Source organism: Lissotriton vulgaris, unplaced genomic scaffold, assembly GCF_964263255.1.
Source record: "Lissotriton vulgaris unplaced genomic scaffold, aLisVul1.2 SCAFFOLD_275, whole genome shotgun sequence".
In the NCBI taxonomy this organism is placed as follows: Eukaryota; Metazoa; Chordata; class Amphibia; order Caudata; family Salamandridae; genus Lissotriton; species Lissotriton vulgaris.
Genome location: NW_028252092.1, coordinates 683,143 through 706,938, shown reverse-complemented (window position 1 = coordinate 706,938; position 23,796 = coordinate 683,143). Strand labels below are relative to the sequence as shown.

General features: G+C 44.3%; 1 protein-coding gene across 1 annotated transcript; it reads left to right on the top strand.

Annotated features, from left to right (window-relative positions):
• Positions 1–4,080: 4,080 nt before the first annotated feature.
• LOC147662671 (pepsin A-like) lies at positions 4,081–23,092 on the top strand. The gene is made up of 9 exons (XM_086950995.1): positions 4,081–4,236; positions 11,035–11,191; positions 11,776–11,893; positions 16,733–16,851; positions 16,960–17,156; positions 18,829–18,945; positions 21,084–21,228; positions 21,520–21,618; positions 22,861–23,092. Exons 1-9 carry the CDS (start codon positions 4,184–4,186, stop codon positions 22,984–22,986), a joined length of 1,131 nt encoding a protein of 376 aa, XP_086807121.1. The 5' UTR covers positions 4,081–4,183; the 3' UTR covers positions 22,987–23,092.
• The last annotated feature ends 704 nt before the right edge of the window (positions 23,093–23,796 follow it).

Here is a 23,796-nt window from a genome sequence, read left to right as displayed (position 1 = left end):
ATGGTCTCTTCTACAATCAGAAGTTGATTTCAAAGATCTATTCCAACATACACCCATGTTCGCCTACAAGAGAGCAAGAAACCTTAAGGAGATTTTAAACACCCAACCGACTTCTCCGGTTACATACAAAGACATGTCAACTTGTATGAATTGTTCAAACTGCAGTAACATGATAATAGGCAACACCATTCACCACCCTCGGTCTGGTAAACCCATTCATCTTAGATTCAATGCTACTTGCACTAGTCATCATCTAGTGTATTTCATTAAATGCCCATGTGGCCTATTCTACATCGGCAAAACTGAGAGACCTTTACGAGTCAGGATTAATGAACACAAAAGTCGAATCAGGACCCAAACCACGAGTTCTCCCATTGCTGAGCATTGGCGCAACCTCAAACATAACATTGCGCAACTGAGATGTGGGGTACTTGAAATCATTGATTTACGACCAGACAGAGACTGCAATAAATACTTGTCTCAACGCGAGACACACTGGATTTGGTTCATGCAGACCTTGACCCCACTGGGTCTCAATGACAAATTCGAACTGGCATGTTTCCTTTAATTGGCAACTGTATGTGTTTCCTTTGAAATGTTCTAATATGTTTTTTAACTATTCTCTTACATTTGTTAATGCTATGTGTAAGCTCTCTCCTCGCATGATTGATCTCATTTTATTATTTTGATGTATTCATCTTGCGCATTTCTTATTTTCATCATCATTGCGTTAAGTTGTTTCAATGGACCTTAGGCAACTTGTTTAATTTTTGGTCTCTCTACCTACTTTTTCCCACACTCCAATATGGCCGACTATGAGCACTCACACACGGGTCCTTTCTCTTTTTCTAATTTCTCGGCTCTGCACTTACGTATATCACGGGCGCCCACAAGACGCCGACATTCACTTTCCTCATTGCACCGGGTATTGACAGACTGCGTCTCTGCAGTTCTTTTCGGTAAGAAATACGCATGTCTTTACTTCTTATTCAAGCACTAGTTTGATGCTTTGAGATATTAAGCGTCCTTTCCTTATTTTTTAGCGTTCCGCGACAGTCCCACTTTGGTCATTCCTGAGCACTCGACTCACATTGTAAGCTTTTATCAGCATGTTCGGTTCTGCACATTTATTCACTTTTGACTTTTTTGAGTTTAATTCACTTGCACGTGTTTATGAGTTTTCACTCGGGTTGGTTTACACGCCGTATCGGATTCTCATGCACCTGTGTGTTTTAATCACGCCACCAGCTATCACGCATTTTTGTACTAATTCTGCACTCCAGATTCCGTTTCGTTTTTTCCTATCCGTGACGGTCTGAATCATTGCACACAAGCTGTTAGCTCTTCCATATATGTTCAGTTTTGGCACTTTGGTTCTATTTCTGTATTCACAACATGGTTTTGCCGTTCCTCTCTTAATAGAGTCTTTTTTATCACTTATGCCGCATGATTCTCCTCACAGCCTTGTTTGAGTGGATATAAGCCTGTCGTTTTGACAAAATTTGAGGTCTAAATATGGTTTATTGTCATTTCTGTAGATCCCCTGATGAAGGGCTTATCCACAAGCCCGAAATGCATTGGGATTTGTAATTTCATCGTATTTGAAGATTGTTATATCATGTCCTGGATTCTGTGAATTTCAACATTGTACTTAAATATAAACATTTTTTTTAGTACTTCAATGCAACTCTTAAGAAGAACTACAACCAATGGCTTCATCTTGTCAAAGTCAAGTCAAAAAGATTTTATTTGTGTAGGTACTCAACCGAGGACCACAAATATAACATAAAAATGAGAAGAGAATTTAACAACAGATAAGTACATCACAAATTAATATAAAGCTAACATGGATTTAAAAAATTTATACAAATTATAACATACAAATTCGCTCGGGGGATTTATGCCTGCTGTTAATATTTCTTTTTCCTTTGTTAGCCTACAGGATCTGTATATCGGCGAAATATAATGAGCGCGAGCTGCTACCACTTTAGAGTTTGGGCAGATAAACAATAAGTGCTCCACAGTCTGTTCACCCCTTGACATAACAGACATAGATGGGAGAGTTCTCCAGGTAACCATTTTGCTTTATAAGTTTGTACAGGTAAAATCCCAGCTCGAAACATGAAAATTACCCTCCTTGCGTTATGAGAAAGACAAAAAGAGATATATGGCTGTATATGTTTATACTCTATAAGTGTAGTGAATGGCTTGAATATTTTTAGCCGATAACTGTGAGCATAGTCCAAATCATAACTCAACCTAGGAGTAAAACATTTCTTCTTCATCTTGTCATTTCCTTCAATTGCACAACATGTATAGCATTTTTTCGTGTACAATTTGATTAACTGAACATTATTACAAAACTTTTTGATTTACACTCCTTTGAGTGATTACGCTGTGCACAAGGCTACTTCGACCCATGTCCAGTATTTCTTTGAATACTTGCATGGCAGACAACCTTCAAGCTGCGTTGGTACGAGCAGAGTCTTTGTGCCATACTTGCATGGGCAGACAGTCTTCAAGGCGCGTTCGCATGTGCAGAGGGTCTTTGTGCAATGCTTGCATGGGCAGACGGTCTTCAAGGCGCGTTCGCATGTGCAGAGAGTCTTTGTGCAATTCTTGCATGGGCAGACGGTCTTTAAGGCATGTTCGCATGTGCAGAGAGTCTTTGTGCAATGCTTGCATGGGCAGACGGTCTTCAAGGCTCGTTCGCATGTGCAGAGAGTCTTTGTGCAATGCTTGCATGGGCAGACGGTCTTCAAGGCACGTTCGCATGTGCAGAGAGTCTTTGTGCAATGCTTGCATGGGAAGATGGTCTTCAAGGCGCGTTGGCATATGCAGAGAGTCTTTGTGCAATTCTTGCATGGGAAGATGGTCTTCAAGGCACGTTGGCATATGCAGAGAGTCTTTGCCATCCTCATATGGGCAGATAGTCTTTATGCCATCCTCATATGGGCCGAGAGTAGTCGTGCAATACTCCCATGGATTTCATGGGTAGACAGTCCTCAAGGTATGTTGGTGTGTGGAGAGAGTCTTTGCACCATGTTGGCCTGGGAAGACAGTCTTTAAGTCATGTTGGCACATGCATAGAGTCTTTGCCATCCTCATATGGGCAGGCAGTCTTCATGAAATCCTCACATGGGCTGAAAATGTTCAAGCAATGCTCCCATGGGCAGTCTGTTTTCATGCCATGCTTGCATGTGCTGAGAGTCGTTGTGCCATGCATCTATGGCCACAATCTTATTAAGGGCATTGTTGCTTCTTGCTCATGGATGCACCTGCGGATTGATCTATCTATGTGCCCAGCTACTAACCTATTCATCCATCTGCATTCATCCACTCACAAGGCTCCTTCTTCGAAGAGAATACACCCTTCCAGTGTGGCAATGCCCTTCCAGGCACACCTCGCTGCTCCTAATCCCTCTGTATCTGCCAATGAGTTTTAAAAACATTTGTTCTGGTGTGACTGTTTCTGTTGCTCCTGTGAACTCACTGCGGTTCTCCCAAGCACTCACAGTTCTGTGGCTTGCAGTACCTGAAACTAAGCACAAGTATTAACATTAGAAAAACACCTAATGATTCCATAATAATGAATGCAAATGAACACACCACCCTTGAAACCTCCTTGGCTCCTCTTCTGTCACAGAGAGATCCCTTAGGGTGAGGACATGACACTGGACTTGAACACAAGCTCTGTGGTTTGTGAAAGGCATGAGTATTCTCATGTGAGATAGTCTAACTCTTGGCCACAGAAGGCTTCTTGGAAGTTGCCTGTGCATCTGACTATTGCACAACACACACTGGCTCAATGTGTCCTTATCTCAAGGTCCTGGCAGTATCCAGAGGACACGTGCACCGCCACTCTCCCACAGGTATTTACATTTCCAAGAATAGCAGCACACACCGCATCTAATCTGTACACATGATATGAGGTCCACAAAGGCCTGTGTGCAATATTAGACATTATAGAGATCTACTGAGATAAGGAGTCTGGGAATAGCGTCTCTCTTTGGTGTTGGATAAGAGCCCCTGGTTTATCTCACACACACACTTCTTGTCTGCACGTGAAGGTTGTCCAAGGGACGCCTTCTGCGGTATATAAGGAGCCCCTTCACCTGGGATTTTCACAACTGACTCCAGATTCTGAGATCTGCTTTGGATACTGTGGACCAAAAAGGAAACCATGAAGTGGCTGCTGCTCCTGGGGCTGGTGGCCCTCTCTGAGTGCCTGGTCAAGTGAGTATTTGCTATGAATCTCAATGGCCCACATGCATCAAGCATTTTTGGAGTCGCAAACGGTGCAATTCCATAAAATCGGCCGTTTGGGACTCCAAAAATGCTTTTTCAGATGCATCATTATTTTTTAATGAAATTCGCTGATTTTGCGACTTTCCAGAATGCGATTGCATTTAAGGAACCGCAAATTTGCGATTCCTTAAATGCAATGCATCATTCTGAAATGAAATTGCGAGAACAAGGTTTGGAAGTGCAAATTACCACGAGGTTGAACCTCGTGGTAAATTGCGAAAAATGTTTAAAATGTACTAATTTACATTTTAAACAATGTCATGTTACAGACACACATGTCCTTAGGACATGTGTGTGTGAAACATCCATTTAAACACACATTTCAGGGGTGCAGGGGGGGGGTCCTTTGGACCCCCCCCTGCACCCATGAAATTTTCTAAGTGCCACTCGCAATTTCCATTGATTCCTATGGGCCTTTTGGCCCATAGGAATCAATGGGAATAGCGAATTCGCAATTTTGAAGTCACATAATATTTGCGATTCGGTAAAAATTGCGATTTTTACCGAATCGGAAATATTTTGCACTTTCTATGATGCATCCCGTTTTGCGAATCCATATTTGCGATTCAGTAAAATTCGCTAACTTGGAAACGCAAAACGGGAGTTTGATGCATGTGGCAGTAAGTGTGCTGTAGAGTCATGCAATGGGTGATTAGTCAGTGCCTAAGGGCCTCATTTATGAGGCTGTGCATCACTTTTACGCCTCTGGTGTGTGACTTTTTGCGTCGCACCAGTGGCGTAAAAAATGCGCCTTGTTGCGCCATATTTACAAAGTGACGCATCTAGATAGATGCGTCACTTTGTAAACCCCTGTGCCACATTATACCTGCGCCAGGTATAATGTATGCAAGGTGGGCGTATTGATGCAAGAAAGGGTCCTAGAAGTGACACAGTGAAATCTATGAGATTTCAATGCGCCACTTCTAGGACGCAAATGCGTCAATATCTTACGCCTACCTCATGGCAGGTGTAAGACTGCCGCAGGCCCTTCCAGATGGGGCTTGCCCCATGTGAATGGACACATTGCTGGAGTTGCGTCACTTTTGTGACACACTCCAGCAATGCATCACTTTTGCGCTTACAGATACGTCAGAAAAACTGACGTATCTGTAACTCCTTGCGACATGATGCAGCATATTATAAATATGAAGCATCAATCATGGCGCAAGGAGTGCGCACTGAGAAGTGACGCATTGCTGCTTTCACGCAGCGATGCGTCATTTCTCATAAATGAGGCCCTAAGTGTCTGGCCAAGTGAGTATTTGCTATCAGTCCTTACTTGTGCTGTAGGGTCATGAGATAGGAGCTTTGATAGTAAGTAAGCAAGTAATGTGTTTATTGTACAGTTAATTGAAACCTTTACAAAAGCTAACCAACTCTAATAAACAGTAAAACATCAATGTTTAAAGACTGTTAGCCACAGTTAAGAACACACATTAAAATTACAGATAAGATCCCCTCCGCTGGCCTTGGTGACCCATAGTCCTGTTTCTTCATGTTTGTTTGTGGAGGTTAGCAGCAGTTCATGAGATAGAGTTACCCCCTTGTCAGAGTCTTGGCTACAGAATGAGGGCAGGCAAATAGGTGCAAGTTTAAAGTACATAGTGCTGCATCAACATTAATTGCTTTCTGCAAAAATGTCCGATGATTAGCCTGTAAATGCTTTTTCTTGGGGCTTAAATGTGCAAAAGTGCTTAATGCTTTGTGCACAAATCCCTGTTGCTGTTGTTACTCAAAGGGTTAACAGGCCGGCTCCATCCCAGTTCCAGTGCAACTTTTCTGATGATCTGGCAGTGTCCGAGAGCTTTGATAGAGCCTCATGGCCATGTCTAAGTGTCTGATCAAGGAGGTGTCTACTTAGAGCTTTACTACAGGGGTGGAGGCTGGTGGGATTGAGTCAGGGTCTGCAGTTCAAGGGGTTTGGTAGTTCATTTCAGTTGTATATTTAACTTACAGCAATCATGCATGTGGTATTTACATCTAATGAGGGAGTAATACCATGGGGTATGTGTGCAAAAGAGCTCTTTATGACCTCAACATGGCACCGAAACAGCTTTACTCGCGGTAACGGAAGAAACGAGATCTGTGCTGGACCAGGGAGGGAAGGCAGCCATTATATTATTAGATCTCAGTGCCGCGTTCGACACGGTTAACCATGCCACACTATTACAACGTCTAAGTGGCATGGGCGTGTCGGGCGCGGCCCTGAAATGGCTGACCTCCTTCCTGGATGAGCGCTTCTTCCAGGTGTTTGAGGGCGAGGTAGTATCCTCAAAACACCCTCTGAGCTGTGGGGTTCCTCAGGGCTCGGCCCTGAGCCCAACGCTCTTTAATGTCTACATGAGTCCTCTGGCAGGGATAGTACAGCCGTTCGGTGTGCGTATTATCACCTACGCGGATGATACCCAACTGGTGGTCTCCTTGGATCACACAGAGGGTTCATCCAACACCTTGGGGCCCTGTCTAGAGGCAGTAGCCAAGTGGATGCATTCCTCATGTCTCAGACTCAACGGGGAGAAGACTGAGATTATGCTACTGGGCAATTCCGCACCGACCACTCTGGTTTCCATCTGGCCCGCTTGTCTTGGTGCTCCTCCCTCACCGAAACCCCACATCAAAAGCCTTGGAGTCTGGCTTGATAAAGCATTGGACTTTTCTGTGCAGGCCACTACAACCGCTTCCACCTGTATTGGACTGTTGAGAATGCTCCGGAAGATTCTCCCATTGCTTCCTTTCCAGGCGAGGAGAATCATGGTTCAGGCCTTGATACTCTCCCGCCTGGATTATGGAAATGCATTATATCTGGGAGCCCCGGCAGCAGTGATCAACAGACTCCAAGTTACACAAAACTGTGCTGCTTGACTTTTGTTTGGCATCCCTCGTGGCCAATCAACAAGGAAGGCCTTAAAAGAACTCCACTGGCTCCCAATAGCTGCCAGAATGCACTTTAAAGCTATGTGCATTGTGCACAAAGCATTTCACCAAATAGGTCCAGCTGTCCTGCGCTCTTTGGTCGTACCTTACATTCCATCGAGAACCCTTCGCTCCAGCGTCCTGCATCTTGCCACAACAACTAAAGTCAATAAGGCTCGCTGGGGAGGCCGGGCGTTTTCACACTTAGCAGCTAAGATGTGGAACTCGCTCCCGCCGAATATGCGGGAAATTAGCAACCGGATGGTCTTTAGGAAGACATTAAAAACTTACCTGTTCGCCAAAATGTGCTAAACCTTGCTATTTGCTCACCACACTTTTCAGTTCAAGCGCTGCGAGGCCTTAGGGTATGTACGCGCTATATAAATATAATTTTTCATTTCATTTCATTTCATGACCTAAGAGCAAAGGCACACTGCTTTATTCTAAACCATAAAGTCTAGAGGAGTCTCTGGTTTGTAGTTCTTTTGAATATTGCTGTTAGGAGATTGGTTTTAACTCAAAATTATAGGGTATAAAACATATTCCATATTATTACTAAATTGGGTTGTTAATAAATATTTTACTAAACATTCTACCCTTATTGTGTAGAGGTTCCTGAACTACATTTTAGAAATATTGTAAAGATACCGCAATCACACAACATAGGGGCAGATTTACAAGCCCATTGCGTCACTTTTGCCCTGCCGTTGCTTCACTTTTTGTGACGCAGCGGCGCCATAAATGATGTGCCACATTGCGGCCCATTTACAACGTGACGCATAAAGGGATGCTTGGAGCAGGCTTAAGACATGATGCAGCACAATGAGTATAGGCCTCCCCATGCTTTGCTGGAGTTGCGTTGTGCTTGCGACACAACTCCAGCAATGCGTGACTTTTGCCTCATTTGTCAATCCTTGCACAATGGTGTGCCGTATTGTAAATACGATGCATCCATGGTGGCAAAATGGTTTTGCACACAGGTGCAGGGAAACTGACGCATCTCTGCTTTAGAGCTCGAGCTGAAATTGGACACATCCTTATTTCAGACCACGAACCGAATCACACATTGTTTGAAACAAACCCGGGACACAAGTAAGGGATAGACACAAGTACACGGCATCCACCCACTATTTTCGAAGGGTGGAAGCCGTCCCACCTGCAAAGAAGTTGGACCCCACAGAAATATGCTGAACTCGTCCTGGTGTAATTTTCAGAAACCGGGACATTCACCAGCGTCTGCACATTGTTTGCTTTACATTACCAGCAGCAACATGCAGGGAGATGATTTTCACCTCCAGCTGGGCCGAAGTTAAGGGGCCATTAGGCCTCCTTGTATTTGAATATAGTGACTGGAGGCAGCCTGGAACCTCCCTCTTAAATGTAAATGGCATGGAGGAGACACAAAGGCTCGCAGCTTGTTATCACTTTGCAGGTACCTCCGAGAGGAATACTTGTGCCTTTGTTCAGTCCCTGTAATTAAGTAATACATGCACTGTAAAAATGTCAGGTGTGTCTGTCTGTCCTAGTATTTACACAAATACCAATTTCAATAGTAGCATTGCATTTCTTTTATAGTGCAATCCAATCCAAAGCATGCTGTCAGAGCTTTTTATGTAACATACACTTTATACATTGACAATAAATCATGTACACGTGTAAACCAATGCTTCTCAGTGGTCCAGCCGTGAGAGACAAGGTCACTGTATGCACTACTAATGTCATAACAGAGAATGACAACAGGATGGGAATGATAGAAGTCTATGGGATGCGTCAAAAGCTGTGCTGAGAGGTTTCCTTACCTCACCTTCGTCTAGGCTGAAAACCTGTGAAGGCACACCTAGAATGTACACTAAAGGAAATAAATAAAAGTAGGGGTGTGCTTGATCTCAGATGCAGAATCATCACTCTTAGGGAATAAGTGAGAGAATTGGATATGGACAAGGAGGAAAGCACCATGTTCACCGCTAAACAACGATTGAACAAGCTGGGCAACAAAGCTGGATGGATAACTGCCTGGAGGCGTAAGATGAAGCGAGTGAGTGAAAACACACTTGAAATACTGGAAAGTGGTCGGAGGGTATTCAGGATGATAGCTGAGTTGATATCATGTGTAGTCATTTCTACTTGAACCTTGATACAAACAAAGCTGTCTGATGACAACTAGTCCAGCTGTATTTAAAAGACACAAATGTACACAAGCTTACACCAGGCTGAACTGAGGTGCCTTACCTTGTTGTAAGGAACCATATCTAGCTTTTATCACCTGAACACGGGCAAAGCTCTGCAGCTAAGAGGTTGTCACCTTATTTCATAAAGCATTCACCCATGTCCCAATCCTGACACAACCTCTCAAGTCCTTTTCTTACTCTGTCCTTGGAACATCCCATTTGGAAACAGTCCTCTTGGTTCATCCCTACACCGGGGAAACATTGTTTTTCTGTAGTTCATACCAACCAGTCTCACTCCTTAGTCTTGATGGAACAAATGTTATTGGTCTATTAGTGGCTGAGCCGAGGCCAGTGCTCCCTGACATCATCGACCTAATCAATCCGGCTTCAAGAACAAGGTACACTTTGGCGATGAAACAAAAAAGGTATCACACATGGTTGTCAATATCTGAATTTAGTTATATTAAAACATTTGGGTGTTGACCCTTTCTTTTTCTGACAACCCCATTTGCTACAAACCAGAGTGGCACATCCTGTATACATGTCTCAGTTTCATAGAACAGGATGGCCTTGTCTCAGGTTTTCTGTTTTAAAAAAATGTGTGGCACTGAAAATTGATTTGAAAAATAAGCAAACTGTAAACACACTACAGATAAATAGTAAAAATATACCACATTTGTGCTATTTTCCTGTGGCTACGACAGGCTGATTCCCTAAGTGAGATGGATCCTGTTGAACTGCATGTACCAAAATATGGATTCATATGTTTCAACCAAATTTAAAACCCTCCTCTAGGTCAGCACCAGGATGTGTTTGATGACTGTTCCGATTTGTATTTCTTAGTTTGAATATAAATGCATAAGTAAGGGCATATCCAACAGTGTTTCAGTTGTTACAAGTGAGTGAATGAGTGAGTCATTGTTAAACATACAAAGAAAAGTCAACCATCATTTGATACACCACAAGAGGACAACCATGGTTTAAGTCAACGTGAAAACCAATGTTCCCTACATACGGGGAGAAGCATAGTCAACCCTTAATGTAGCCAAGGCGCTTGTTACTATTAAGAGGAAATTGGGGAAAGGGTAATGTATATCTGGAGCTGAGTACCATTGGTACTAAAACATATTTGGAGTACGGGCTTAAGAATAGAATAGGATTGTACATTGTACATTAAGCTGTGTGTCAGGTTTAAAAATGATAGGTCACAGTTAGCATCAGGAGTTTGAGCTCACTGTGGTTTAGAGGCAGAAAGTTATTGTTCATCTCTGTGGTCCTCCCTTGGAAAGTGTGAGTCTATATGCTGAAGCTGACCGAGTTATCCAGACACATGGCTGTTAAGTGGGTGATGTGAGATAATATGGAAATCTGAGTTAGTGCCGAATATGATGCTACTCTTCTGAGGGTGCTGCTCCTAAAGCTATTACATCTTCTAAAGTTGAACCTTAGACACAACTTGCCTTTATCCCTTTCTACTAGATACATTTTGTAATTCTATATCACCAGTCCGAAGCTCCTCTCATATGGGGGTCCTCAATGGTTCACTATTTCAATTAAAACCAACCGGCAGCCTTCTCATTGAATTCATTTTTTTGCCTTCCTTTTCCTACTCATGAGTTTCATTATTTTTCCTCTCATTTAATAGGGTCCCCCTGATAAAAGGGAAATCCCTGAGGGATCGCCTGAGAGAGAAGGGCCTTCTGGATGAGTTTCTGAAGACCCACAAAATTAATCCAGGCAGCAAATACTTCCCAGAGTTGGCTGCTCAAGTGGCCAGTGAGCCGATGACCAACTACATGGATGTGAGTGAAACATACCTCCCCTGTGCGCGTTTTCACATTTCCATTGGAACATTCAGCGCTCTATACATTGCATGGTGTGATGTGTCAACAGGCAATGACCCACTGGCTGTGGAGAATGGTGGATCTGTAGGCTGTGCTAGCACAGGATATAAACAATGAGTGTGCTGCTATCCTCTGAGGTCTTGATGCAATAGAGGTTTGCCGGATGTGGTCGATGGATACCTGTCAGTGACCAGCAGAAGAGCAGGTCCTGAGTGACTCAGTGTGAGGCTCTGACTGCTGGGGTTGGGTTATGTACACACTGAGCGCCAAGAGATAGTGCATGACAGACAATAGAGCAGTGAATAGTGTTTGCAATGGTCTGTGACCTCTGGTATGTGTGCATGTGTTGTGCACAGGGATGTTTGTCGAGGCCCTGGCCAACCACTAGAGACATGTGCCTAGCATTTCTGGTGTGGTCGTAATATGACAGACATTGAAGTTATGTGCACCCTGATATACATTTTTGATTTTACAAGAATAAAGCTGTTTATGTGACCAACACTGCAAAACATAATTTAGAATCTCCTTCCAATACCCATTAGATGTCTTATTACGGGACTATCTCCATTGGGACTCCACCTCAAGACTTCAACGTGATCTTCGACAGCGGCTCTTCGAACCTCTGGGTCCCATCTGTGTATTGCACCAGCTCGGCCTGCTGTAAGTATCTTCAGAGGTTTCATCCATCCACAGGAGCTTCTGTCCAAGTCTAAGCTTTGTCATGTTTTATGCCTTAGCTGCACCCATTCCACGACTCTTCGGAATTGTCAATATAGTTCTCAAGATCAAATAGATTGAGGAAAGTCATAACATCATCTTCTGAAGCCGCTCACATGTGTTCGAATCCAATCAAATCCCTTCATACTGTTCACTACAAGTACTTGTCTTAATCAATGTCCTTATGGCCTCTGCCTTCCCTGATGTGAGGAATGTGAGAAACGAGGGCAGAGGCGGAGTAAGGGGATAGGTGTAGGGATGACAGGATGCAGGATGGAGTAGACTTTTGAGAAATAAAACCTTCTGAAGATGAAGCTATGGAGACAGATGTTTCATTGTTTCTCAGGTCAGTAATTAGGGAGTGATCTCCCTTGACCATTACAGACACAATCCCAGAGTGGAATATTCACCTATGAATATCCATATCCGGTGCATTCATTTAATGACTTCAACTTCAAGAATGTCTTAAGTTACAACACTGAAGTCTATGGCTGGGAATTATGTGGCCAAAATAGAGGTTGTCACTCTGCTCTATACAGGCATTAGGAGCAAACTCTGCAAACTCATGATCCGACCCATAAATCTTCAATACTTGAGTGTTTGTTTGAAAGCTCTTCTATCAGCACTCATAGAATGAGGGGAAAAAACGAGGAGAACTCTTTACTGGGGTGGTGTAGCACTCTGACACATTGCCAGGTTTCCGAAGTCTCGTAAATCTGGAAATGCGGCAGATGCTCTAAGGACACAAAAAGCATGCAGGGTGCCTTTACATGTCCTTTTAAATATGGGACATCAGGTTGCCCCGTCGGTGCGTCACAAAAAGTGACGCACCAGCGGCGAAGGGTCTAGTAAATAAGCCCGATATTTCTATTATTTTTATTTTTCTCATTTAAACCCAACATGAAAGAATTGTTACCATTATACAAAGTTGAGTGAGCTGGAATTAGTTGCTGATGAAGATAAAGTTGAGAGACACATGCCTCTTCATCAGTCTCATAAGAGTGAGCGTTATATCTCTATTCCTCAATGGGTGTATGGAAGAGAAGTCTGCCTGAGCTCATCAGTAAAGAGAAGGCTAAGAAAAATAATCTATGAAGGAAACATCAAGATATGTGTCTCAAATCGCCACTAATGGTGAAGTCTAGCATCTAACTTTGTTCACCACCAGCGAAAGCATTGAGTGGTTGAAGGATCAACATGAACCATAGAGGCCTTCCTACTGTCAGCAGCTGAGACAGCCTTCAGCTGAACATCCATGGTGTCAGTAAGGTGGACAGTGCTCTACCTCGAGTAATCGGGAACCACTAGATATCTGTCTCACCTCCAATCCAATTTTGCACTCCTATCAGCCACTGAAAGGTAGCCTCTTCTTTCTCCAAAGGATCATTTGTCTTGGATACTAACCAGTACAAAATGTTTTTTCCTGATTCACTTTTCAGTGTTTAACTCTTTGCTCTGGAAAGTACCCAAAAGTAATACAATATTATTATTTTTTTTTATATAGATTTGTAGAGCGCATGGCTGCCCATGAGCGTCCCAGTGCTAGTGAGAGAGATAGAGCGAACAAGAGAGGGAGATTAGGGGAACAGCCAGGTTTTCAAAAGTTTACGAAAAGAGAGAAGGTTAGTTTGAGCGCGGATGTCCATTGGAAGTGAATTCCACAATTTGGAGGCATTGTAAGCAAAAAGGCTTGATCGAGCCTTTTTGATCCTGGGCATCGAGGCCAGATGAGGGTGTGTGGACCGAAGAGTTCTATTAGTTTTATAAGGGACAATAAGGTCTTTTAAAATACGGGGGGGCCTTGCCATGGAGGATTTTATTGATAGTACAGAGGGCTTTAAAATGTACTCTTTCCAGTATCGGTAGCCAGTGAAGTGAGCTGAGGGCCGGTTTCGCTGAGCATCGATTGTTAGTGCCAGTAAGGAGCCTGGCAGCTGTGTTTTGCACGACCTGCAGTTTGGCCGTGACTTTCTTTGGGGCACCGAGGTAGAGGGCATTATCATAGTCCAATCTGGACAATATAAGGCCCTGGATCAGAAGCTTCTTCGACTGGATGGGGAGCAGAGGTAGAATTTTACGGGAAGTGCGAAGGAGGCCATAACAGGTTCTTGCGGTTTTCCTTGCTTGGGTGTTGAGCGTGAGGCCTTGGTCCACCAAATTCCCAGGCTTTTGATGTGTGACTTCGGGGTCGGGGCGGACCCATGCAAGGAGGCCACAGAGACTCTGGGCGATAGTGTGACTGGTTACCTATAACCAGAATCTCTGTTTTGTCGCTGTTAAGCTTAAGGTGGGACCTGTCCATCCAGCTAGTTATATCCTTAAGACAGGAGTAGAGATGGATGGAGGGATGGTTCTGTTGACTAATGATACAACAAGCTGGGTGTCATCAGCATAGGTCAGAAGTTTGACACCATGTGGACTAACAATTTTTTCAAGGGGAGACATGTACACATTAAAAACGGTAGGGCTCAAAGATGAGCCCTGGAGAACGCCACAGTGTACCGGAGTTATTTTGGAGATGAAATTGCCCTCAGCCACCTGAAAAGAACGGCAATGGAGAAAAGATTTCAGCCAGGACAGGGCAAGCATGAAGCACTGCATTGCATTACTTAGAGTCAAAGGAGCTTTGCATGGGTGGTACATGGGAGTGCTCATGCAACCACCCATGCTTTTTGATGCTAAACCCTACCTATTAACATTAGTAAACCGGGTTTGTGGCCAAACATTAACACCACTAAGCACTGCTGAAAAGCAGGCGTTAAAGTAGAAATGTTGTGATTTCTCCTTGCTTTTCCGCCTTTGCATGTGTGCTGCATGATGGCGTGGACAGCAGTGCAAGTCTTTTTGCTGCACTGCCTTATGCCAATAGGAAAGGGCAGGAATCCACGGTATTGACAAGATTTGGTGCATTTCTGTCCTTTCAGCGGATGAACAGTTTGTAGCCGAGAACCAGCGCAGGCAGCCGTGCACCATGATGCCAGGGTGTCTGTGTTGTTGCAATGGTTGTTTTTGTGCAGGAAGGGGTTCTATGTGAGCCGATGAATGCAACACACCTGGACAGAGGTAAAAAACAAGAAGGAAATAAATGTTTCTCCTCATTACACCTGCTCTGGGAGGCGATTAGGTTTTGGGCCTGACCGAGGTTTTATGTCATTTGTAAATCTGGGGCAGGGTCATAATCCGTGGGTGTGGCGTGGACACACCCATCAACGCCCACGGAACGCCTAATTTACACAGAATAAGGAAACTCAGCGTTTTGTGCTGCTTTGCCTTACTCCATAACCATGATGCCATGCAGGGCCACCCAGAGTGGGTTTTCGTTGCCACGTAGATATGAAGCCTGAGTGTCAAACATAGTGCTGCTCTGGCAGTGCAGCCTCTGGTGAATGAGTCACATTATGTTCTGTACAAAGAGGTTAAAATGTTTGAGCTTCTCTAGGCATAGTACTTTTCATGGGAAGGGTAGAGTCAGGAACACACCATAGCACTATGACGCTAAGGTGTGTGCCTGGCGCCCGACAGCTGAAATCAGCCCCGACGCTAGCGAGAGGGGAGAAGAGAGCCATATCTCTGCTGCTCCAGCCCTGCATTTTTGGATGTTACTTTCCCTGATTCTTTTGAGAATCTGGGCCCTGATGTCATTGGCTGCAAGAAATGCGTCCCAGGCCAATTTGGGGTACAAAGCCAACTTTATTTGCAGACAGTTACACAGTTTGGGAGCCTCTGTCTTCTATGACCTCACGTGGTTTGTCAGCAGTGCTCAATCACCTGGTACCACTGACTGGCATGGACTCTGCCCAGAAAGAGCTCTGGTTACCTCTTCTCAATCAAAGAGATAAGCATTAAAAAGCTTCCCAGGTCCTGCTGTCCCCAGTGGAGGTCTTTTGGTCTCTATGAGGCTTTGTTTGAATATATTCTTGACATTGATGCTCTAGAAATTAATGTACAGCTTTTTATAGGGTGATTATATTGGTATGACAGATGTTGCCACCCTTTAGACTTACATCAATTTGATGGCACATCTGGGAAACAGTGACTTCATCAAAGTTGTAAAGATTCCCAATTTCAATGTAGAGATGTTAAACTAAAAAACGTTTTAAATCCTATTATGCTCTTACCTCTGCTGGATAGATGGAAATAACTGTTGCAAAATACCTCCCTGCACAAAAAACCATCCTTTGAGGCGTATTCCTCTTTGTATGTGTGATGCAGAATGCAAAGAGGAGGGAACAAGGAGATATTTCTCCCCGATACACCAGACTTGGGGAGCTGCACCATTTTGGGGCACACCCATGTTCGCAAGTCTTTGTAAATATGGGTTTGTGTCAAAATCCATAGGTGGGTGAATTGCATTATCGGTTTTTACAAAGCGATGCAAAGCACGCAAATTGGGCTTTGCAAGGTTTTGGAAATCCCAAAGTTGCATCTGGCCCATGCCAAAAACATACCCGGGCCAATGTGTGGTGGAAATGCAAGTCAGAGAAGGACACCCAAGGTGGGCCAGGTTGGACAACAGAAGAACAGCTCATATTACAAGTTAATAAAAAAATCATTGGAAACAATCAACACTTTGATGTTTTAGTTATTTTTATGAATTACAAGTACTGCCTCTTGGCTTGTTATACCTTTGTACTTTCTAAGGGGAAACCCAAGTCAACAGGCACACTTATAGGCATAGTTTGTCGCCTCAAAGGGCAGATGCCAGGGTTGAGCAGCTCCAGCCTGTCCAGGAGAAGACCCTTCTGATGATTCTGTGCTAATGACGCCTTTTTAAACCCACAGCCAATCACAACAGGTTCAGCCCTTCCAGCTCTTCCACCTTCCAGTCCACCAGCACGAGCCTGTCCATCGGATATGGCACCGGAAGCATGACCGGGGTCTTAGGATATGACACTGTGGAGGTAGGAGGACAAGGGGCATCACCCTGAGCTTGGACAGATGTGTCCTAAGGACTTTCACAGCTGGTCTTTGCTTCGTGACCCTGACCGTCTCTTCCCTTCTCCTTGCAGGTTGGAGGCCTCACCGTCACCAGCCAGGTCTTCGGCTTGGCCTACACAGAAGCAGATTTCTTCTCTGAAATGCAGTTCGATGGCATCCTGGGACTGGCCTTTCCAAGCATTGCATCTGATTCCGCCACCCCTGTCTTTGACAACATGTGGAGTCAAGGGCTGCTCTCTGCAGATCTCTTCTCCGTCTACCTGAGCCCGTAAGTCGGGTTCTCGTCACACACCCTACCCAACATATGAAGGAGTAACCACATGACATAAAAGGAGTATTTGTATACATCGATTGTCTTGTCCAGGAACACCAAGTGTTTATTGATACCCAACCCAATGGTACTCATCCTATCAAACTCAGGAGAATGAAAGTCTGTGTGGACCTGCCGGGATTCAAAGCTGTGACCTAGAGGTAGCAGTAGTGTGTCTAGGGGTTTATCTAGAATTACTAATTATGTCAGTGTTAAAGGTACTTTCAGGGAGGCTGCATGTAGTAGCACAGACACTACAATATCACTAAGTTTAGTCAAAGAACCAGCAGTCATGCTACCAGAAAAAATAATGAAGTTATCAGGAGTAGTGTCATAGCGCCAGGGTTAGAACTTTTTATATACTAGAACTAGTAATATTAATAGCAGCAGCAAAATAGGTTATGGGTTTGCAATAGGGGTAGTATGAACTGTAGCATTACTCCCACCAATGGCACCAGTAGGACTACTAGTATTCTAGTAAAGTAACTTAGAGCATTTGTAGTCAAGTATGGTCACACAACTAGTAGTACAACTAATAGTGGGTAATCCTGGCCTGAGGGGAACACACTGAGGCTTCTCCAGCTGTGATGGCAGTCGCCATGACTGAAAAACAAGTGGGCCGGGACTTAGTTCCATAGGGTGCACTTTATACCCTACATCACTGGACACATCAAATAAAACAAGGACCTTTACTTCCAAGCACACACAACATCCATCTTAGCGTTCCTCACGGTTCTCCTCGGTACCCCATCTTACTTAAGACTCATACACCCGCTTCAGCAGCTGGTATGGATTCCGGTATGTCTGGATATCCCATGCATGCAGATATCACCCAGCTCCTTCTGATGGTTGAGGACCACTCTGACAAAGTTCCTCATCATCTCTCTTATTTTCACCAGTGATTGCAACGCAGCCGACTATGCCTTACCAGGACAATCTAAATAAGGCGCTTTCATTCGATCATCTTTTAAACCCCATAGCTCTGCCTGATGGCGTTGGATCTCGCCATCCTACTAAATCAAGCACCAACCTGGGCATGATCTTCGATAGAGACCCTCCTTCTGTCTGCAGATAAAGGGGGTTTGTGGGAATGCATTAAAATCCTACATTGTCTCCCACAACAGGGAAGGCTAAAGCTTACCACATTTTGCCTTCATCAAAGGTGATGAATGACTACACTCCAAATTAAATGACTAGTCCTTTGTTCCCTACCAACCACCTGAAGTCCCACCTGTGTCAATAACAAATTCTTAACATCATGAGTTCTGATATGAAAGATTTTCTGGCCACACCTTTCTTTATCAAGGGAACTTCCACAGAAGACCCACAATGTGACAACTTGTTATAGTAGAATTTAGGCAAAAGATTTTTTCGTTTTGAAGAGAAACCAGAGTAAGTTAGACTTCCCGCAAGTTAGACATTGGTTGTCAACCTGAGAGCCACATCAACAATGCGCATCCCTCTGACTTTGCACAGGTGAGGTGGCCCACGTCGAAGGGGTGCACATTGAAATAGACAGAGAAGAGTTTTTCACTCAGAAGATAATACCACATACTGCTGCATATGTGAAGCCTCTCTTGTTTGTACCCTCCTCATTTGATGCTCAACTTTCTCTTCTTTGTGATCACAGGAATGGAGCCAGCGGGAGCGTGGTGATCTTTGGTGGCTACGAATCTTCCTACTACACTGGAACCTTGAACTGGATCCCTCTCTCCGCCGAGACCTACTGGCAGATCACCCTGGAGAGGTAGGTGCAACAAACAGCAGCTCAGGAGTAACAAAGGACAGGTCAGGTGTAAGGACAGTCAGTTGTAGACAGGCGGCAGTCAGCAACTCAATAGATCAGTGAGCTATGGTTAGGGAGAGAACCATTCCACACAAACCCACCCGGCTGTTAACAAATGTTAGATCTGCTGCTATTGGTGCAGAGGAGGAAGTGATGAGCGGGCCCCTGAGCACCACCTCTCTTCCACACTGAAATTGACACCAAACCCAGGGCCAGTTTCAATAAAATCCTTGGAAATGTCCACAAATTATCAATGTATGAGGATTGAGGACTCAAGAGAGAGTTTGAGCCTTGCTAGACACTCAGTGAGAGGGCCTGTTTCACAAAGGTAAAGTTGGATCAAAAGTCTAAACTCGACCGAAAGTCTAACTTGACTACTTTTCAAAATTCTCAAAGGTAAGTTGCTACGAGTAAAGTTAGAATTTTGATCTAAGTTAGATTTTTGGTCTAACTTTGACCTCGGTGAATCAGGCTTTCTTCACAACAACTGCTAAATACCCATATGCCCACTGCAGCCAGGCCCAGAAAATTTACTTTGTGGGGCGGGAGAGCATCTTCTAAATCTTATTTTTTATTCCACTCAAATACAGACATTTGGCCAGAAGTTTCTGACCTTTCTAAAGGCCAGTTTGCAAATCAGGACATTGATAATTAGATACCTGTACAGAGGAAGTGGATACCTGCACCTTTGTGTGAAAAGTCTCCCTGCTCCGCACAGGAAGTGCACACATGATGCTCAAATTGTGAACACGGTTGGTTATAATATGTAGGGCCTCATTTGGAGAAGGGCCTTAGTGGGACATCTGACAAATGCAGTCAGATAGCTTGCCACCTCCTCTTGTTCCCCTCACTGAAATTGCTTTCAGATTGTGTAATAACTGCCAGCTGCCCTGGTGGAAACTCATAGCATCACTTTTTACAAGGCTTTGTTGGTGCAAACCACAAAATCATTTCAACGAGGCCACACAAAGCAAATGCCTCATAGATATGGAGTGAGGCAAGACAGCGCAGATCGCTGCGTTGCCTTACTCTGAGTTAGGGAGGCGTTCCGTGGGCGTTGCAGTGGGGGATTCACGGGCGTTGCAGTGGGCGTTCCGTGGGCGTTGCAGTGGGGGTTCCATGGGCATTGCAGTGGGCATTCCGTGGGCGTTGCAGTGGGGGTTCCCACACAACACCCATAGTTTTGGACATCTTCCCAGATTTACAAGATCATTTAAATCAGTGGGTGCGTCAAAACCTTATGCATCTCCAAGAGAGGTTTATCCGGAGAAATACCTTTATATATTGTCTTTTTTCCCCTTTCATCCTGCAGCCCACATAGAAAGAGGAAGAAGCCTCCTAAGATTGTTTTTGTGCAGGAAGGTGCCCCATCCTATACAAACACAATCCTGCTGACAACACAGGCACACCTGCACCATGGTGCAAGGGTGACTGCATTGTCGCTAGGCCGATGCAACGGCGTCATTGCAGGGAGAAAGGACAGCGATTCACTGTATGAGATAAATACAGTGCATTCCTGCCCGTTCAGTTTGACGTAGGGGAGCGTACCGAGGTGACTTGCTGCTCTACCTTATGCCAAATCCCCATGAATATTCCCCTCACTTTTTTCAGACCTGAGGTTAGGGACGAATTTTGCCAGAGTTTCCACTCAATTTTCACGAGGAAGCTTTCTGTCCCGCTATGCTATCTAAATCATGATGGCCCCTGGCAAACCATGTTTTTAAATGCCCAAGCCACACAGGGACAGAGCTCAAGCAACTTTGGGACACTCTTGATGCTGTCCCTGAGGATGGTCTCCTGTTGTGGAGATTTATCCTCAGTGATACCGTGAGTTATGACAGATCCCTCAGGCTGCCTTCGCATGTCATGCTGGATCTGCTAACATGGTTTGGTTTCCCAGATGCACCATCTGCAGTTGCTATATAAAAACGGTTTGGGGGACACCGTTTGCTGGCTAGGGAGACAACATAAACTCATAAATTCCCCCTGCAAATTGTTAAACCTGTACATTTTCAAGATTTGCATTCAAAGATGAATAGTTACATTCATTTTGTAATATCTTAGCTGTAATCCAATTTCTCTTCCATCTCTACCTCCAGTGTCTCCATGAACGGGAATGTTATCGCCTGCAACGGAGGATGCCAGGCCATCATCGACACCGGAACGTCCCTGATTGCTGGTCTGTCCCCCGGGATCTCAAACATCCAGAATGCGATTGGAGCTTATCAGAGTTCAAATGGCGAGGTAAGAGATGGGGTACAGAGGGGTGATCCTTCCAAGACCTTATCCATCTCTGGGAGATCATGATGTCCGAAGTGGCATACTAAGGAAAAGCCAATCACCTGCATCTGAGGTCATTCCATTAAATCATTTCTGCTCTTCTCATCTCGTTACTCGCTGATCTCTCAAACAACCTTGCGGATAATTCCACTTTCCATTTCTTCATTCTTTAATCCATCAAATGCACATAGATGCCTGGGTGAGGTTCTTAGCACATTTTGTTCATTTGTTTTTTTCTCCTTTCCTGCTCCTTAGTATGTGGTGAACTGCAATTCCATCAGCTCCCTGGCTGATATCATTTTCACCATCAATGGCGTCCAGTACCCGGTGCCAGCCAGCGCCTACATCAACCAGGTAAGGAGCATGAATAGCCTATGTGTGTCTTCCAGGTACTAGCAAAGAGCCTTAAACTCAGAAAAACTCTCCCTTCCTAAGGATAGAACTAATGAAACCTGACTTTGAAGAGCCTAATAAGATAGGCAGAAGAACAGGCTCATTTCTCACTTCTTACACAATAATGTGATGCTTCCTACCCACCCCCTCCTGAAGAGTCAGACTTCCCGCTGCTTCTGGTCCCAGCAACACGGGACTATGAATTAGAAGATTGGGCACCAAAGTATGGTGACCCTTTTAATTCCCTCTTAATTCAGCCTCTCTTACAATAATTGTTGGTTGTATCGGAGAGCTTTACCTCAAGCTCTGGGACCCATCATTGGACCCAACCAAGTTTTAAGTCATCTGCATTGATTTTACATTAGAAAACATGGGGGGCATAAATGCTATTAGAACATTGGAATGTTGGGAGCTCCATTGAAGACAATGGAGTGCTCCATGCTTTTTTGGGCCAGTAAAGGCCCGCAAAACAACATTCCAGTGTTGTTTTCAAAGAGCCAGAAGGATTTTAAACCCCTCAAACTCTGAGAGGCCTTTGTTTTATTTGTTGGAAAGGTCTGCTCTCTAGTGGCAAAATGTTCTAATAGCCTTAAAGCCCTTCGAAGCTGGGCTATACCGGCTATTAAAGTCCCGCTCCCTTGTTAAAGTCCCTCGCCTTCGGCTCGGGCCTTCAATGCTGGAGTGGGCCTCTAATAGCAGGAACAGACCGCGGGCTATAAGGCTATATGTTTGTCTGATTTCATGTGTATTAACACCATGGGACAATTGACTAGTCAAGCTCCATGACTATGCAGCCCTTTAACAGAATTCAGTTTTTTAACGCAACAGTCTTGTTACTTAGTCAGGTAGTTTGTGATGGCAGTAGTAAATTTTTGCTACATAGATAATGTGAAGCGCTGCAGGGGATGTTCAAGCATGGCCGAATAGTCATAGGCATGAAGGTGGGCATTCCCTGCCCACTTGAAACATCATTTTAGAACATTGTTGGACAGCTGGTGTGGGTAAGCTGTGTGGTCAAAAAATCAGGTGGTGATATGACAATAGGGGCCATAGTACAACTTCCGTGGGATATAATGTAATTGTAATTTGGAGACTGGAGTAGTTGTCACATTTATGACAGACTAACTGTATCTGCCAAACTCATACTCAGTCCCTATATTACAATCAAATCTTTACATGTGTACATCTTCCTGTCCTCCCTAGAACTCCTGCAGCAGCAACTTCCAAGATACCACTGGAGTCTGGATCCTGGGAGACGTTTTCATCAGGGAGTACTACGTCGTTTTTGACAGAGCCGCCAACTACATCGGCCTCGCCACAGTTGCATGAACATAACGCTTGTTAGTTGTCTTGTGTGAGTTAGAAGCAGAGGTTCTGTAAAATGACTGAGTGTGTACAAACTTTGAGTGAATAATAAACCATCATGGTGAACCACAACAGCTTCTCTCCTTTTACTGATTAATTAGCTTTAGATTCATTTAGATTAAATCTGAAAAGTGTCTTAAGAATTCCAGTATGTTCCTTTATTTAATTACTTATTTATTAGTAAAGGGGTTTATGTCAGCCTTCTTACACATAGGGTCCTCCCATGTTGTCATCTGTGGAATCCTAGTACTTTCTCTTACTGGATTTCAGCTTTTCAAGTACAGTTGTCACTGCTGCGAAACCATTTTTGGGTCATTCCCTAACACAAGTGTCTACAGGTTGTACCTTTTATCAGAAGACCTTATCTCACGGTCCCAGCGCGCTTCTTGTTACTTCTATCAAGGTGGATACAATGGCACAGGGTGTCATGGTTGTGAGAGGTCCCCTTTACTCATCCTACAGATGTGTTTTTCTACGCAACTGCAGATCGAAAAGATCATTCTGTGACAGTGGTAGTAAGAGAGTGGAGATTACAAATCCATTCCAGTTCCTGCCTCTCTCTGTACTCACAAATTCCTCAGCCCATAGTTCCTAATACCAGGAAGACCTAAGGAGTTTGACAAGATAGAAGGAAAAGAGGGGACAGTGCTGAATTCACCATGCCCCCTCCAATCACGCACGTTGTCATTAAATGCCAGATAGAACATGTGTATGGCAGAGTGGCCACCACCACCGCACCTGCCATTCAATTATGGGTGGGTGATGAATTATGCT

Excerpts from the sequence above, each read along its gene's own strand:
- LOC147662671 (XM_086950995.1), top strand. The coding sequence starts at position 4,184 with ATGAAGTGGCTGCTGCTCCTGGGGCTGGTGGCCCTCTCTGAGTGCCTG. Across the intron at positions 17,157-18,828 it reads TTCTCCGTCTACCTGAGCCC|GAATGGAGCCAGCGGGAGCG; the intron begins GTAAGTCGGGTT and ends TTGTGATCACAG. Across the intron at positions 21,229-21,519 it reads ATCAGAGTTCAAATGGCGAG|TATGTGGTGAACTGCAATTC; the intron begins GTAAGAGATGGG and ends CCTGCTCCTTAG.